Source organism: Hypanus sabinus, chromosome 6 (genome assembly GCF_030144855.1).
Source record: "Hypanus sabinus isolate sHypSab1 chromosome 6, sHypSab1.hap1, whole genome shotgun sequence".
Taxonomy (NCBI): domain Eukaryota; kingdom Metazoa; phylum Chordata; class Chondrichthyes; order Myliobatiformes; family Dasyatidae; genus Hypanus; species Hypanus sabinus.
Window position 1 is genome coordinate 45,971,025 of NC_082711.1, and position 15,066 is coordinate 45,986,090.

Genomic DNA, 15,066 nt, shown 5'->3' on the forward strand with positions numbered 1-15,066 from the left:
TAATAAAGGTAAACATGCCATAAGGCTTCCTTACCATCCTATTAACCTGCACAGCCACATTCAGGGAGCCAAGGTCTTGGGCCTCAGATCCCACTGTACGTTAATACTGTTAAGAGTGCTGCCTTTAACTGTGTATTTTCCCTTCCCATTTGATCACCTAAGGTGCAAAACCTCACACTTGGTCTGAAGTATCTTGTCAGCGTGGATGTGGAGAGGATGTTTTTTCTAGTGACAATGTAGACATTTCTAGATTTCTTATCATCAGAATATACAACTTGCTCACCTGCTCTTTCTCAATCCTTATCTAAAGTTTATTCATATCCTGCTGCCTCCTTTGTCAACTTTATATGCTATTCATAACACCACCAATCTTTGTACCATCTACAGTTGCAAGAAAAAGATTGTGAACCCTTCGTCATTACCTGGTTTTCTGCATTACTCATAAAATGTGGTCTGATCTTCATCTAAGTCATAATAATAGACAAACACAATCTACCTAAACTACACTTTTCCTCATCAATACTGAGTACACCATTTAAATAATCAGTCTAGGTTCAAAAAAGTATGTGAACTACTAGGGTAATTCCTTCTGCAATGTGGAGTCAGGTGGTCTGATCAATGAGATGCGATTGGAGGTGTAGGTTGTAGAGGTGCCTTGCCCTATAAAAAAGACACACAAAGTCAGGTTACTAACAGAGCCTGCTCTTCTCAAGAAAGATCTGTTTATGTACACCATGCCTCGATCCAAACAACTTTCAGAGGACCTTAGAAAAAGAATTGTAGAGATGCACGAAGCTGGAAAAGGCTGTAAAAGCATTTCTAAAGATCTAAGTGTTCATCAGTCCATGGTAGGAGAAATTGTCTAAAAATGGAGGAAATTTAGTACAGTTACTACTCTCCCTAGGAGTGGGTGTCCTGCAAAGATCACAACAAGAGCACAGTGCCATGCTGAAGGAGGTGAAAAACAACCCAAGGGTAACAGTAAAAGACCTGCAGAAATCTCTAGAATTTGCTGAAGTCCATGTTCATATGTCCACTGTTAAGAAAAACACTGAATAAGAATGGTGTTCATGGAAGGACACCATGGAGGAAACCACTGCTCTCCAAAAATAACATTGCTGCACGTCTCAAGTTTGCAAAAGACCACCTAGATGTGGACAGATGAGACAAAAGTTGAACTTTCTGGCAAAAATGCACATCACTACATTTGGAGGAAAAGGGGCACTGCACACTGGATGATGCAACAAGACAATGATCCAAAACACAAAAGTAGATCCACAACTGAGTGGTTTAAAATTAATAAAATTCATGTCTTGGAATGGCCAAATCAGAGTCCAGACCTTAAGCCAATTGAGATGCTGTGGCAGGACCTAAAGAAGGCTGTTCATGCAAGGTATCCCAGAAATACTGATGAACCAAAACAGTTTTTTTTTGTAAGGACGAGCGGCCTAAAATTTCTCCCCACTGTTGGGCAAGTCTGATCAGCAGCTACAGGAAACATTTGCTGGAGGTTATTGATGCTAAAGGAGCTTCAACCAGTTATTAATTATAAGGGTTCACATTCTTTTTCCAGCCTAGACTATGAATGATTAAACAATGTGTTTAATAAAAACATGGAAAGTACTATTGATTGTGTGTTATCAGTTAAGGCAGGTTGTGTTTTTCTATAATTGTGATTTAGATGAAGATCAGTCTCACACTTTATGAGTAATTATTGCAGAAAAACAGGTAATTGCAAAGAGTTCACAAACTTTTTCTTGCAACTATAAATTCACCAACTTTCTAGACATCCAAACTCCCATGGTCCTTTCCCTATACCAGGTCAAGTATGGCCGCTCTTTTCATTAAATCGTCTACATGCAAGAAACCCTTTTCAATGCCTAACAAAATCTGTCATGGTTTATATTATGGAAGCTGAAGTCACTCACATCTCCAAAGGGAGTGACTTCAACTTCCATAATATAAACCTCCCTCCTTTCCACTCTCCCTACGTTTTCCATGGCTATTCGTCTGTCTCCATCAATCTCCCTCCTGCCACGGTCCATAGTCTCCTGAATATTCCTCAATGGCATGTTGGCTATTGGGAGGATTAGAATAATGGGATGTAGTATTATCCCATTAGAATGACTGCAATTTCTTACTTTTGATTCTACCCATTTACAGACAGATCAGCCATGATCTTATTGAATGGCGGGGAAGGCTCGATGGCCTACTCCTGCTCTTATTTCTTATGTACCCATATAGACTCAGTAGGTGAGCTTTCCATTATATCCCATTTCAGTGCAATTGTGATTTTGTCCCTAATTAATAGTGCAACACCCCCCACCTACGTTGTAAAAATATCACAAAATGCAAATATTTATACCCAACTCAAGTTTTCTGGATGCATTAAGAATTTCCATTTGGAAAATTAATTTTGGAGAAAATGGTGAAGTCATTAATTTTAGAATAAAAAGTAAACTGCAAGTGGAAGAGTATTAAAACCATTCAAGACCATTTCCTCCAATGAAAGAGACTTTCTGATCTGGCATGCTCCATATTTTATGTTCCAGCAGTTAATTGTACCTAATTAGATACTGCACATTTTTCTAAACATAATTTCTCTTCGGCTTTGCCAAGTTATGATACACTTCAGCACCACAGTAGGAAATCAGCTTTCGCATTTCATGCATTATCCTGCAGCACTGCACTCAGAAGTTTGAACTTTTTTGAGGAAAGTATTGATTTAATAACACATCTGCTAAAGCATTTTTGGATATATAAATTCACTCATATGAACAATTACCTCATTCACTTGATCATGCTCTTGTGGTTTCTCTCGCTGGAGACACTGTATGGATGCAGAACTAACTGAGGTTGCTGAGCTTTTAAGTGAATGGAAGGTGCTGATCAGCTGACTTAGAGGGACCGTTACCTATAAAATAGGTAAATAAAAAGGTTAAAATAGCTAAACAAGAATGACAAAGGTTAAAGTGTATGTATCCATGATAAAACCATTTTAAGACATTATACCATTTTAATATTCACTTTAGCTTCTTGAGATTTTTTTTGTTTATGAGGAAATAAATGTTAAATTTTACTGAATGATTTCAGCAGATCTATTTCATAACACAAACACCCTGTCTACATAAGTCTGTTGCCCACTGAAAGCTGAGGGCTGTCTCTATAGCCTGATGACTTGACATTCACTATCAAAGTGTGGAAAAGTTAAGTTCAAGTTTAATTATCATTCAACCACACACAGGAATACAGCCAAACGAAACACAGCACCAACTGTCACACACAGCACATAATTATGTTTGCAGAAAAACATAGTCACAAAGAACAGATGGCAAAAGTTCTCTTCTCACAAAAGTGCAGCTGCAGACTAATGCAATCCAGTTTGTCTTCCACTGAGCAAACACTGGAGGACAGCACCAATAGGAGGGGTGTGCCTCCAACCTAGTACCAAATCCAGCTCTCCAAGCTCCATGCTAATCATGAGGCGTTCACTTAGATTAATCCCACATTACAACACCCACCCATCCCGTCAACCTGCCCCCCCTCACAGATTCTACAGTTATTACACACTAACAGCAATTTACAACAGCCAATCACCTATCAACCTGAATATGTTTGGGATATGGGAGGGATCTGGAGCACCCAGAGTCACAGGGTGAAGTATAGACTCCACACAGACTGCAGAGGTCAGATCACAGGCCACTGGGTTCACTCAAGTGCACATTTAACTGAAGATAATAGAAACCACTGTTATCAACTAACATCTTGGGGTAGCAGTCTGGATGACTTCAGACAGAAAATACTAGAAACACTCAGCAGAAACACAGTCAACATTTCTGGTTGATGACCATTTTTATTAGAATACAATGAAAATGACATCAGGCTGAAATATTAATTTCATTTTACTATCCACAAATGCAGTCTGACCTGCTCAATACCGCAATATTTCAAGCAATAACAAGAAAAAAATCTGCCGATGCTGGAAATCCAAGCAACACACACAAAATGCCCAGACAGCTCCTATGGAACAGTTTTGGGCTAAGAAGTCGACTGTACTCCTTTCCATAGGTGCTGCCTGGCCTGCTGAGTTCCTCCAGCATTTTGTGTGATATTTCAATCACTGCCTTATTTTCTGCTTTAATTTCTGCGCTGATTGGGCCCATCTCGTCGCTGCATTTCTCCATGAAGGTTTAAATGTAAATGTGATTACATCGTAAGACACAGGAGCAGAATTAGACCATTCGGCCCATTAAGTCTGCTCAGCCATCCATCAAAATATTATCCTGTCTTCTCTCCATAACCTTTGACATCCTTGCTAATTAAAAACCTTTCAACCTCCATTTTAAATATACCCAATGCCTTGGCAAAGAATTCCACAAAATCACCACTGCCTGGCTAAGGAAAGTCCTCATTTCTATTCTAACTGAGGCTGCGCTCCCTGGTCCCAGACTCCCCCAATATAGGAAACACCCTCTTCATATGTCTTTCAATATGCAAGCCATCAAACATTCTTCATATATTAATTTGCTCATTCCCAGAATCAAGCCTTCTCTGGACCCTCTCCATCTTTTCTTAGACAAGGACCCCAAAACTTTTCACAATAATCCAAGTGCAGTCTGACCAATGTCTTATAAAGCCTTAGTATTACATCCTTGAAATGAATGCTAACGTTACATTTGCCTTTACAGTCTGCAAGTTAACCTTCAGGAATTCTGCAAGTCCCAAGTCCCTTTGCACCTGATTTCTGAATTTCCTCCCCATTTAGAAAATATTCTATGATTTTATTCCTTAAGAAGTGCATGATCATACACTATACTCTACGAACAGTACTCCTGGGAGAGGCAACATTTCACCTGCAAGTTTATTGGGGACATCTACTGTATCCAGTACTCTCGGTGTGGCCTCCTGTCTATCAGTGAGACTCAATGTAGGTTGGGAGACCACCTCACTGAACACTTATGATCATCCGCCAGGAAAAGTGGGACTCCCAGTAGCCACCCATTTTAATTCCACTTCCCATTCTCACTCTGACATGTAAGTCCATGTCACCATGAGGCCACACTGAGGTTGGAGGAGCAACAACTTATATTCCATCTGGGTAGCCTGTAACCTGATGGCATGAACACTGATTTCTCAAATTTACCTTAATTGCCTCCCATTCCTTCATCATTCCCCATTCCTGTTTCCCTCTGCTATCTCCTTACCTGCCCATCACCTCCCCCCTTCCATTTCTTCCATGATCTTCTACCCTCTCCTATCAGATTCCCCTGCACCAGCATACCTCTTTCACCAATCAACTTCCCTGCTCTTCACCGCCCCCTCCCAATTTCACCCATCACCTTGTACTTCTTCCTCCACTTTCCCCAACATCTTACTCTACCTTCTCCTCTTTCTTTCCAGTCCTGATGCTGGTCTCGGCTGAAACATCTTTTCTATAGACGTTGTCTGGCCTTCCTCCACCATTTTGTTTGTGTTGCTTCTAACCATGCTAGTATCGTTCCTGCAATACCATGGGCTCTAATTTTGTTTAGCAGCCTCATGTGTAGCACCTTGTCAAATGCCCTCTGAAAATCCAAGTTAACACCATCCACTGATTCTCCTTTGTCTATACTGCCTGTTATTTCCACAGAGAATTCCAAAAGATTTGTCAGAGAAGATTTCCCCTTAAGGAAGCCATGCTGACTTTGGCCTATTTTATCATGTGCCTCCAAGACCCTAATACCTCATCCTTAATAAACTCCAACATCTTGCCCATTACTGATATCAGACTAACCACCCTATAATTTCTTGTCTTTTGCTGCCTCCCTCCTTAAAGTGTGGAGTGGCATTTGCAATCTCCAGTTCTCCAGAGCCATTCCAGAATCTAGTGATTCTTGAAAGGCCATTACTAATGACTTCCCAATCTCTACAGTTAACGCATTCCAAACCCTATGGTGTAATCCATATTGTCCAGGTGACTTACCTACCTTCAAACCTTTCAGCTTCCCAAGCAGCTTCTCCCTAGTAATAGCAACTGCACTCATTTCTGCCCTGTGACACCCTTGAATTTCTGGCATACGGCTGATGTATGTATGATATCCACGGCGAAGACCAATGCAAAATACTTAAATTTTTCACCATTCCTTTATCCTCCATTACTACCCCTCTAATCTCATTTTCCAAGGTCCGATGTCCACTAACACTTTACTTTTACTCTTGATATATTTGAAAACGACTTTTGAATTCTGAAATTATAAAAATAATTGCATAAGCTAGGGTTGATTTCCTTTGGAGACTAAGGTAAGATTTAATTAATAAAAGTGCATAGAGTTATGAGGACCTGAGAAAAGACATGAACAGAAAGAACTGATTATCCTTGATCATCAAAAGCTTGGAGGCAATATTCAAGGTGGGTTTAACCAGTACAAGGTGGGAGTCTGTAACTCACTGCCTGAAAAGGAGGGAGATTCCTTATTACTGTTTAAAAGTATTATCTCTTAATTTTTAATTAATTTGATAAAGTAACATATTAAACAGAATAATTACACCAGGGAGGCACCTCATAAGTTTAAATACTTCTCCATGTCTGGGCTAGTTTGCTTTAATTGAAGGTCAGAGAAGTATTTTATGGTTTTCTTCCTATTTGTATGAGGTTATGTCTACATTTCAGCTGTTGCAGAGATTATAAAATGTTTTTATACGATTGTAATGAAAAGAACAGCAGTTGTATAGGATTGGACACTTGTACTGTCAAATAGGTATTTTCCTGTCAAGTTTAATGTCACGTGTCCATGTACAGTGAGGCATATACAGTACAGTGCAACAACTTAGTTACAGCAGCATAGGCTCATGGGCACAGACAGCAAATATAAATTAAACATAAAATTATACCCAAAAGTGAGGGGGAAAAGTCATTGACAAAAGATGGGCACAGAAATTAAATGTTACAGAAAAATGCATCTCAATCACAAAAGTGAAGGCCACGGTTAGTAGCAGTAACAGTCTCCAAATGGTTTTTAAAGTCAAAATGGATCTTTTGTTCAAACAATTTTCAATTCAAGACTTGAATGCATCTGGCATTCCTTAAGAGGCAGAAACCCACAAATAGTGGGAAAGAAAAATGTGGCAGAAAGCTTCAACTAAAGATAAAACAAACATAAAATGGCAGTGAACAATGGATTGTAAATGTGGAGGAGAGCGAGTGGTTGCCAGAGGGGCTGCCAGTTCGAGTTGCTGCCCTTGGAGAGACTGCTGGATCCCAATACTCTGAGATCTTTTCAAAAATCTGAGATTTATGGAGAGGGCTGTAGTTCATATTGTCCTCTTCAGTTCTGTTTTTTTTTGCAGGCTGCGGGCTTGGGATTTGGGCTTTGATGTTCTTGTTGTTGTACCTCCACGTAAGTGATCTGTTAGTTTTTGTGCGAGGGAGGGATTGGGGAGTTTGGGGTTTGTGATTTTTCTTTTCATGTGGAGGGGAGGATTACAACTGGAGGACAAGTGAAGGGATTGATGTCCTTTTCAACCTCTCCTTGGTTTTCTGTATTTTATGATTATCTGGAGACGATAAATCTCAAAGTTGCATTCTGTATACATAATTTGCCTTATACATAATAAGCCTTTCAACTTTGAATCAAAATGAAGGAACAATGATCCACTACCAGCAAAGAAACAGCAAAACAAAATTGCAGACAATTGAAAATTGGTGATGCTGTGGATAGTGTAGAAGATTGGCAAAGTATACAGTAGGGTATGGATCAGCTGCAGATACGGGCGGAGAAATGACAGGTGGAATTTAACTTGACCAGATCTAACATTTTGGAAGATCAAATGGAACACTGTTAATAGCAAGTCCATTAACGATGTTGCTCTGATACTTGCCTTTATTAGTTAAGACTGCAAGGCACAGGAGCAGAATTGTTCCTGTTTGGCCCATCAAGTCTGCTCCACCATTCAATCATGGCTGATCCTTTTCTTGCCTTCTTCAGCCCCACTTCCTGGCCTTCTCCCCATAATCTTTGATGCAGTGGCCAATCAAGAATCTATCAATCTCCGCCTTAAATACACCAACCTCCACAGATGCCAGTGGTTAAAAATTCCACAATTTCACCACCCTCTGGCTAATGAAATTTCTCTGCATCTTTGCTTTAAATGGACACCCTCTATCCTGAGGCTGTGCCCTCTTGTCCTAGACTCCCCCACCATGGGAAACATCCTTTCCACATCTACTCTATCTAGGCTTTTCAACATTCGAAAGGTTTCAATGAGATCCCCCCCTCATCCTTCTGAATTCCAGAGAGAACAGACCCAGAGCTATCAAATGTTCCTCCCTTTCATTCCCAGAATCATCTTTGTGAACCTCCTCTGAACCCTCTCCAAAGCCAGCACACCATTTCTTAGATAAAGAGTCCAAAACTGTTCATAATACTCAGGTAAGGCCTTACCAGTGCCTTATAAAGCCACAGCATCACTACTCAGATATTCTAGACCTCTTGAAATGAATGCTAACATTGCATTTGCCTTCCTCACCACTGACTCAACCTGGAAGTTAACCTTTAGGGTGTTCTGCACAAGGACTCCCAAGGCCCTTTGCATCTCAGAATTTTGGATTTTCTCCCCTACAGAAAAGAGTCTCCACATTTATTTCTTCTACCAAAATGCATGACCATGCATATCCCAACATTTTATTTCATTTATCACTCTCTTGCCCATTCTCCTTATCTGTCTGTCCTTCAGCAGCCTGACTGTTTCCTGAACAATACCTGCCCTGCCACCAATCTTCATATCATCTGCAAACTTGGCAACAGTGCCATCTATTCCAATATCTAATTCATTGATATACAACATAAAAAGAAGCTGTCCCAACACCAACCCTTAAGGAACACCTTAGTCAGTGGCAGCCAACCAGAAAAGGATCCTGTTATTCCCACTCGCTGCCTCCTACCGATCAGTCAAAGCTCTAACCAGGCTAGTAACTTTCCTGTAACACCATGGGCTTTAACTTGGTAAGCAGCCTCACCTGTGGCACCTTGCCAAAGGCCTTCTGAATGTCCAAATATACAACATCCACAGCATCCCCTTTATCTATTCTACTTGTAATCTCTTCAAAGAATTCCAACAGGTTCATCAGACAAGATTTTCCCTTAAGGAAACCATGCTGACATTGCCCTATGTTGTCCTGTGTCACCAAGTACTCAATAATCACATCCTTAACAATTGACTCCAACATCTTCCCAACCACTGAGGTCAGGCTAACTGATCTATTATTCCGTTTCTGCTGCCTTCCTCCTTTCTTAAAGAGTGGAGTGACATTTGCAACTTTCCAGTTCTCTGGCACCATGCCAGAGTCCATTGATTCTTGAAAGATCATTACCCTTGCCTCCATAAATCACCACAAGCCATCTCTTTCAGAATCCTAGGGTGTAGTTCATTTGACCCGAGTGACTTACGTAACTTTAGGTCTTTCAGCTTTTTAAGCACTTTCTCCCTCGTAATAGTAACTGCACTCACTTCTCTTCCCTCACATCCTTCAACATCTGGCACACTGCTGGTGTCTTCCACAGTGGAGACTGATGTAAAATACTCAGTTAGCTCAACTGTCATCTCCTTGTCCCCGTTATTATTTCTCCTGCCTCTCCTGTTTTATATCCACTCTCATCGCTCTTTTATTTTTTTATATATTTGAAAATACTTTTTCTATCTACCTTAATAGAGCTTGTTAGCTTGCTTTCTGCAAAAAAGTAGAACTTCATGAACTAAAGAGGCAATCATAAATGTGTCCTGAATAGGAGGAAAAATATAAGCAATTATTAACCAGACATCAACAGTTGAGAAGAAGCTATTTAGAGATATGGTGAAAGAGAAAAATAAACCATAAACATAATGAGGTGGGGGGAATCACATCAAGATGAAAAGAAAATAAAATCATGCCTGACAAATACAAGTGCTTTCTTACCTAAAAGGTAACTAACTAGATAAAATGGTACCAGAGGATACAGTATACAAGTTTTCAGAAGGCATTCGATAAAATGGAGAACAACATTCTAGTACATGTTAAGGATTAATAAAAGAACTAGAAATAATCAGGAAGAAAACAGAACTTTATCAACATGGCAATTGGAAAATAGTGGTGTACCTTTAGGATCAACAATTGGGCCCAAGAGCATAAATTAGAAGTTACATAATCTATGCAAATAGAAAAATTAGTCACAAGAAGGTTCAGCAACTACAGAACTAAAGCAGGCCAGTCCGGCAATTGCAAAATATGATGGTAGATGTATTAATGTATCAAGATGAGCAAGCTCTAGTTCAGATGTATAAGCTGAGGAAACTCCAGTTTTGAAGGATAACTACAAGGTTTTCTATGTAGTTATCCAAAAATTTGTGCAACTGCACATAGCTTTTTAGTCTCCTTATCTGAGAAAGGGTTGATTTTGAAGATCAATAGATTGCCATCAAACCAGCAATGTCCCAAGAGTCTGAGGGACCTTGACAGGATAATTGCCACGAGATTATTACCTCTTGCTGGAAAGTCTGGTACTATAGAAGCTGAAAGTTCAAAATAAATTTATTATCTAAGTACATATATGTCACCATATACAACCCTGAGATTCATCTTCTTGTGAGCATAATACATTCAGAATAGAATCATTGAAAGACCATCTGGCTTTTGTTCCACCTGTGTGCAAAAGACATTAAACCGTGCGCAAAGGACATCAAATGGTGCAAATATAAAAAGCAATTATAACAATAAATAAGCAATAATACCGAGAACACAGATGAAGAGTCCTTAAGTGAGTCCATTGGCTGTGGGAACATTTCACTGAGGAAAAAATTATCTCCTTGATCCACTTCGGTTCAAAAGCCAAATGGTTTGATGAATGCTGATTTCCTGTGACAATGCTGTGTAGACGCGCTCAATGGTGGGGAGGGCTTTATCCATGATGGACTGGCCTGTATTCACTATTTTTTCTAGGATTTACCATTCAAGGGCATTGGTGCTTCAATTGGGAAGTTGCACAAACAAGAGGATTCCAAACAATTGGAATTCTCTAAGATCTATGTATATTGAAGAAGTAAAAGCAAATTGAAAAGTTTTTGGACAGAAAAGTGATGTAATGAATGGATTAGCAGCATAGGGACTATAAAGTTACTCTTTATGCAATATATCAATTATTCCTACATGCTGCTCAGAACTTCTTCCACTAATGAATGGAAACATTTGAGATCAAGTTCAACCACTCAGCTATCTCAAATTTACTATCAGTTCTTGATTGCACTTCTGACAAAACCAAAGCTATAAATATATTAATGCTATTCAGATTAAAGCATGACCACTTTAGACCTAAGCAACTGTTACTGGAATAAAAATAAAAATATACAAAGCACATTTTCAAGGAGGCAAACAAACATGCAGCGTCCTCTTTGACATTCTACCATTCGGCAGGAGAGTGCAATGCCTCAAGACAAGAACAGTCAGGATGGGAAAACAGCTTCTTCCCTCAGGCCATTAGCTTTTGGAACTCCCTGCCACAAACATAGAAAACCTACAGCACAATACAGGCCCTTCAGCCCACAAAGCTGTACTGGACATGTCCTTACCTGAGAAATTACCATAGCCCTCTATTTTTCTAAGTTCCATGTACCTGTCCAGGAATCTCTTAAAAGACCCTATCAAATCCACCTCCATCGCCAGCAGCCCAAGTGTCACTGGCTAATTTGCACTGTACCCTACAATACTTAATTTATGCACTTTACTTCATTTATCTATGCGTAGTTCATTTGTAGATTTAAGCTATTGTGTGTAATGTGTATGACTGTGCTTTATACCCTGATCCGGAGAAATGTTGTCACATTTGGCGGCATACATGTTATATAGTTAAATAACAATAAACTTGACTTGACTCACAAGGCTAGAAACTTTAGGCCAATTAACGTAATAATTATTAGATAGTATAAGACCACAGAAAAATTCAGTAGAATGGTCATGGTACCAAGTTCAGGAAATCATGCTTGACAAATCTAATAAATTTCTTAAGGATGGCATGGGCAGAATGTATGAAGAGAAAATTACAGATACAATCGATTTTGCGATCTTATTAAAACAGAAGATTCTGAGTGAATTTTTCTGGGTAACTATACGCTCACATATACATACTGCAGTTTAAAGGGTAAAGACCATTTACTTCAAAGATAGGCGATGTAAATAGTGAATTTCATCTATCAATAAAAAGGTAAAACTGTGCCTGCATAACCCGTAACCCGTAACCCGCGTGACTGGTTCAGCATCTATCAGTTGCCAGATAATAACAATAACAGACAACACTGAAGTCAATGACCCTAGCGATCTCTCGGTCGTTGTGTGAGCTCCGGTGATCTGTAACCTTAGCGATCTCGGGGCCGGTGTGAGCTCCGGTTATCGGTAACCGCAGAGATCTCGGGGCCGGTGTGAGCTCCGGTTATCGGTAACCGCAGAGATCTCGGGGCCGGTGTGAGCTCCGGTTATCGGTAACCGCAGAGATCTCGGGGCCGGTGTGAGCTCCGGTTATCGGTAACCGCAGAGATCTCGGGGCCGGTGTGAGCTCCGGTTATCGGTAACCGCAGAGATCTCGGGGCCGGTGTGAGCTCCGGTTATCGGTAACCGCAGAGATCTCGGGGCCGCAATATGTCTCCCTTTCACGGCCTGTCCAAAATGCGCATCGACTGCGCCAACCACTTGCTTACCTGCGGCTGAAATGTGGAGAGTGAAAACATCTCAAAACCCGTGTGAAGCGAACTCCTCGCTGAAGTGGGAGACCCGGCTCGGTCTCCACCCCGGGATAATCCACAACGCTCCTGTCACACCAGACAGCTCCGTGACTGGGAAAATGGCTACCTCTCTGTGACGTCAGCGCAGCACCTCACCCCAGCCTTGATAATTGCTTCCGGGTGACTCCTGACGTCATTGGCCCCCAAACCCAGAGAAGCATCAATCTGAGCTCACAGCAGTGATGTCATGAATGTCCTGAAACATAGAAAACCTACAGCGCATGACCAGTTTCAAGAGGGAAAGAGTTCATCTTGTCTAACATTGAGCATTAACTTTGTCTGTGCAAGGACGCTGTTTAACCAGATGACTAAAGAGATTCTGCAGATGCTGGGTATCTTGTGCGGCATTCGCCAAATGCTGGAGGGCATCAACTATACAACGGGATAAAGTCCTGTTAAAGGGTCTCGGCCTGAACGTCGACTGTTCCCCCTCCCACCCCCGTACACACTGCCTGACTTGCTGATTTCCTCCAGTATTTTGTGTGTATTTCATCATGTTTTTATTTAACTAACAATTTCCAACATTGTGTGTGTGTTTTTTTTTGGTTTCACAATACCCATTTTGATTGTACCATTTTACATGACATTTTATAGGCCTGTCTTTGAAGTATCGTTCACTGAATGTTATGTGAATATGACTGAAATATTAATGCTGTAGGCACTTGGTTTGTTGGATTATTAGTAGGCCATGTTTCACAGTTCCATATATCTGTTACTTTGTTTTAAACTTATGGAAGTCGGATGAAATTAAAGAACAAATACAAATGCAGGACAGAACTGTACCTTTGCTATAGAACCAAGACAAAAATTGCCTTTGTTATGATTTGAGGATGTGAGGACAGTGCTCTATATACAGTGCTAATGTATCTCTGGAACAGAGAAGATGTACAAGCATGTGTACATTCCCAAAAGCACACGAGGTCAATTATAAGGAGAATGTTTATCAGCAAAATTTTAAAAATACATTTTGAATATACATTAAAAGGCAAAACTGGAGTAAAGAACGAATATTAGTATTTTACACCAGAGTTTTCAGAAGTTTCTGAAAAATATGTTCTTTAGTTTACAAAAACGTTTAAGGACTCAAGTTTGAAGTAATTTTAATTGTGATTTATTTGAAATCAGAGTTAAAATTATTGGCAGGGGTGGAAAGAGAGAATTCAGGGAATCCTATCCTTGCACTGGTTGGGTGCAGTGCAGTTGCAAACAAAGGTGGAAGAAATAGAAGAAACACTGTCCCTACGCGACTCCCTTGTCTTTCGTCCACTATCAACTCTGCCCTCCATCGCGTCTCCCGTATTTCACGCACCTCTGCCCTCACCCCATCCCCCCGCCAGTCCCCCTGGTCCTCACCTATCACCCTACCAGCCTACAGATCCAATGTATAATCCTCTGTAACTTCCGCCACCTCCTACGGGATCCCACCACCAGCCACATCTTCCCCTCCCCCCCCCACTCTCAGCTTTCCGCAGGGATCGCTCCGTACACGACTCCCTTGTCCATTCATCCCTCCCCACCGACCTCCCTCCAGACACTTATCCCTGCAAACAGATGAAGTGCTACACCTGCCCCCACACTTCTTCCCTCACCACCAGCCTAGGCCCCAGACAGTCCTTTCAGGTGAAGCACCACTTCACCTGTGAGTCAACTGGGGTGATATACTGTATCCAGTGCTCCTGATGTGGCCACTTATACACTGGGGAGACCCGCCGCAGTCTGACCCGGGAGAGAGCAGATACCTCTGCTGGGCATGCTGGAATTCATGCTGGGTTGGGGGCTGGTCCCTCATTGGTGCTGCCCTTCGGTGTTTACTCAGTGGAAGAACAAGCTGGACCAGGACAATCTACAGTCATGCCACTTGGGAATTTAGGCTACATGATTTTTTTTGTGGCTATATTTTGTTTTTCTGAAGTTGTAACAACTGTTTTACAACAGAGGAATGCTGTTTCTGGTCTGTTCTATGGAGGAATCAGAGCATGTGAAAGTGTGAATGAGGTGGAAAGTGGCAGCAAAAGTTCCACTTTTATTGCATTTCAACCGTATATATGTATAACGTCAAACGAAACGATGTTCCTCTGCACTAAGGCCAGAATACTGTACGTATAACACTCACATAACAAATAAGGTAATATTATTACAAATAAATTAATAAATAATAAGGTGACTTCACGGCACAAGTCAAAAAGGTTAAACAGCATACGCTAGTGTGCTTCACACATGATGAGACCTAGGTGGAGGGAGGAGGTTCAGTAGTCTCATGGCCAGGGGAGGAAGATGTTTCAC

General features: G+C 40.9%; 1 protein-coding gene across 1 annotated transcript in view; it reads right to left on the minus strand.

Moving 5' to 3' along the window:
* The window catches only part of yme1l1b (YME1-like 1b), a 48,819-nt gene extending 35,951 nt beyond the window's left edge, over positions 1-12,868 (minus strand). The window contains exons 1-2 of the mRNA XM_059972039.1: positions 12,700-12,868; positions 2,786-2,914 (exon numbers count right to left, since the gene is read on the minus strand). Of these exons, the coding sequence (XP_059828022.1) occupies positions 2,786-2,914; positions 12,700-12,729 (159 nt within the window). The 5' untranslated portion in view covers positions 12,730-12,868. The remainder of the gene's footprint in view (positions 1-2,785; positions 2,915-12,699) is intronic.
* Positions 12,869-15,066: the final 2,198 nt, after the last annotated feature.